Source organism: Vigna angularis, chromosome 5 (genome assembly GCF_016808095.1).
Source record: "Vigna angularis cultivar LongXiaoDou No.4 chromosome 5, ASM1680809v1, whole genome shotgun sequence".
Classification (NCBI taxonomy): domain Eukaryota; kingdom Viridiplantae; phylum Streptophyta; class Magnoliopsida; order Fabales; family Fabaceae; genus Vigna; species Vigna angularis.
In genome coordinates, this window is record NC_068974.1 from 1,701,802 (window position 1) to 1,704,848 (window position 3,047).

At 30.5% G+C, this 3,047-nt stretch overlaps 1 protein-coding gene across 1 annotated transcript; it reads left to right on the forward strand.

The window, feature by feature from the left end:
- Positions 1 to 362: 362 nt before the first annotated feature.
- LOC108339080 (aspartic proteinase CDR1) lies at positions 363 to 1,690 on the forward strand. Its single transcript, XM_017576230.2, has one exon. The coding sequence runs from the start codon at positions 374 to 376 to the stop codon at positions 1,688 to 1,690; it is 1,317 nt and encodes a 438-aa protein (XP_017431719.2). The 5' UTR covers positions 363 to 373.
- Positions 1,691 to 3,047: the final 1,357 nt, after the last annotated feature.

Consider the following 3,047-nt stretch of genomic DNA (forward strand, 5'->3'; position numbering starts at 1 on the left):
TGTTTTTATTTTAATTAAAGGTGAATGTTGAGGAAATAATTATACAGAAATAGAAACTCTTAGACCCTCAACGCATGTATTAAAAAGATTTTAAATAAATAAGTCCTTTATTACAGAATCAGATAAGATAACCAAAAATAAAGTTCTATACATTTATGAAATAATTAAAATATAGTCACAAACAAATTCATAATCTAAGACTTTAATTAAATTTATTGAGAATTATCATAATTAAGTGAAGAAATAATGGAAAAAATCACTCCATCAAGCAAAATTAATTATAATTTCAGTCAGTACATCTTATAAAAGGCCACTAACAGTATAATACTTATACTCTTCAGTTCATCGTAGAAATTCTCATTCTCTTCTGTGCATGTTAACAATGGCAGCAAATATGCAAAGCTTTTCATCTCTTGTTCTCGTTCTGTTGTTTCTCTGCAACACTTGTCTCTCAAACCCTCTGAAGGGCTTCAGTGTGGAAATGATGCACCGTGATTCTGAAAAATCACCATTCTATCGTCCCTCAGAAACTCATTCTCAAAGAGTTTCCAAAGCCATTCAGCGTTCCATAGCTCGTTCCAATCATCTCAAAAAACCTTCTGCTTCCATAGACACGGTTGAATCCACCGTGATACCGAATTCAGGTGAATATCTCATGACCTATTCAGTAGGAACTCCACCATTCAAAGTTCTAAGTATAGTTGATACTGGTAGCAACATTGTCTGGTTGCAGTGTAAACCTTGCATAGACTGCTACGAACAAAACAGTCCTATATTTGATCCTAGAAAATCCACAACATACAAAAATCTACCTTGTACTTCTAGGGCATGTCAAGCTGTGGGAGCTTCCTCTTGCTCAGAGAAATGTGAATATAGCATTAACTATGGTGATGGATCACATTCAGTAGGAGATCTCAGTGTGGACACCATAACCCTAAGTTCCACCGAAGGTTCACCTGTCAAACTTCCTAACATTGCTATAGGGTGTGGACATGACAATACTGGGACCTTTGAAGCCAGTGGTTCTGGCATAGTTGGTCTTTCTGGTGGAGCCACTTCTCTTATATCTCAGTTGGGTTCTACAATTGAGGGAAAGTTTTCCTACTGTTTGCCACCATTTTTTGCAGGGTCTAAATCATCCAGCAAACTCAGTTTCGGAGATGCTGCTGTGGTTTCTGGGAAAGGGGTTGTCTCAACTCCTATAATCAAAAAAGAGAATCAAATATTCTACTTCCTTACCTTGAAATCATTGAGTGTTGGAGGAAAAACAGTAGCTGTCGGAAGCACTTCTTCCGAGTCTGGTGAAGAGGGAAACATCATAATCGACTCAGGGACAACACTCACTCTTTTGCCGAGTCAGGCTTACACAGAATTTGAATCTGCAGTAGCAGATGCAGTGAAACTGGAACGTGTCAGCGACCCGAATGGCTTTTTGAGGCTATGCTATCAAACTGGTTCAAAATCTCAACAAGAAATACCAGTAATCACAGCACATTTCACAGGTGCAGATGTTGTTTTGAAACCAGTCAACACCTTTCTTCAGGTTGCTGATGGGATCTCATGTTTAGCTTTTCGTGCAACTGATGATCTCTCCATCTTTGGAAACGTCGCACAGCAGAACTTCTTGGTTGGATACGATCTAGAAAACAAAACTGTTTCTTTTAAGCCTACAGATTGTAATAAGGAGTGATTTTTTTCTTCTGTTTTTCACTTTGCTTGAATAATACAGAACAGACTGTCTTGTCATTCTTCATTATGTATTAATATTCTATCAATTCACACGGCTTCTAAGATATTCCTACCAAGTTCTAAAATAGTTTAAATAATTCTTCTTTCTTTCGAATGACTTTTTAAAAACAAAATCCAGAATTCCATACTTTAAAATCGAACAATAATCTAGATAAATGATTATTAACTCTAATAGTAATGTTACTTAAAAGACTTGGATTAGAACACCAAGATTTTTTTATTTATTTTTTTCACTTACAAATGTATTCTATCAATTCCAGGATATACACGCTATTTGTTCATAATAACTATATATATATATATATATATATATATATATATATATATATATATATATATATATATATATATATATATATATATATATATATATATATATATATGCATTTCCTATGAAGTTTTTGGCCTGGTTTTAATGAACTGTTATATTTTTGTTATATATTAGAACCTCATAAATATAATAAGTGATAGTTTTTTATCATTAAAGACAAATATATAAATAAAGATAAATGGATATCCCAATCCATACAAAAAGAAATATATACAAATAAAATTGTTTCCTTGTTAGCACTCTCGTATAATATGGACATTATAAAAGGCCCTACACTTGTGCTCCAAAATACAGAAGTAACATATAATGGAGAGGATAATTATACTATCATTTCTTCTATTTTAGCTTTTATTTTCTTTGTAAACTTATTATATTTGGCAAAAATGTTATATCTATTAATTTAATATCATTATTATTACGATTTTTTTTTTAATATTAGTAATCAAATACAGTTAAGTTTCCGTTTTAGATATAACGATATATTCATTTTGAATATTAATAATCAAAAATTACGTTTTCGTTTTACATTTTAGTATTACATAGTTATGATACTATTTTGATTTAATAATATTTATATATTATTGTATTATTTATTACAACATTCGACATGAAACCTTTAATCGTTGGACCGGTTCCATATTAAAATCATTGAAGAATAACTTTTTGTGAAATATCAAGAAATATCTTAAATTTCTTAAACGAGTATTCTCGGTTAAAACTAATAACTATTCTTGAAATGCACTAAATCATATAAAAAATTAACCTTTGGGTAAACAACTTCATGAAAAACAAAATAACATATGAAACATTCCAATAAGTTATTAATTACTTACCTTTTAATTAATGTATTAATCGGTTAACGTTAATTAATATATTTAATAAATTTTTAATAAAAAATTAACTCAACAAACATTACAATAAGCATGACATCCTTATCTTTATATTCAAATAATATAACTTAATATAT

Bases quoted from the DNA above. Each gene is read 5' to 3' on its own strand.
- LOC108339080 (XM_017576230.2), top strand. From the start codon at position 374: ATGTTAACAATGGCAGCAAATATGCAAAGCTTTTCATCTCTTGTTCTC.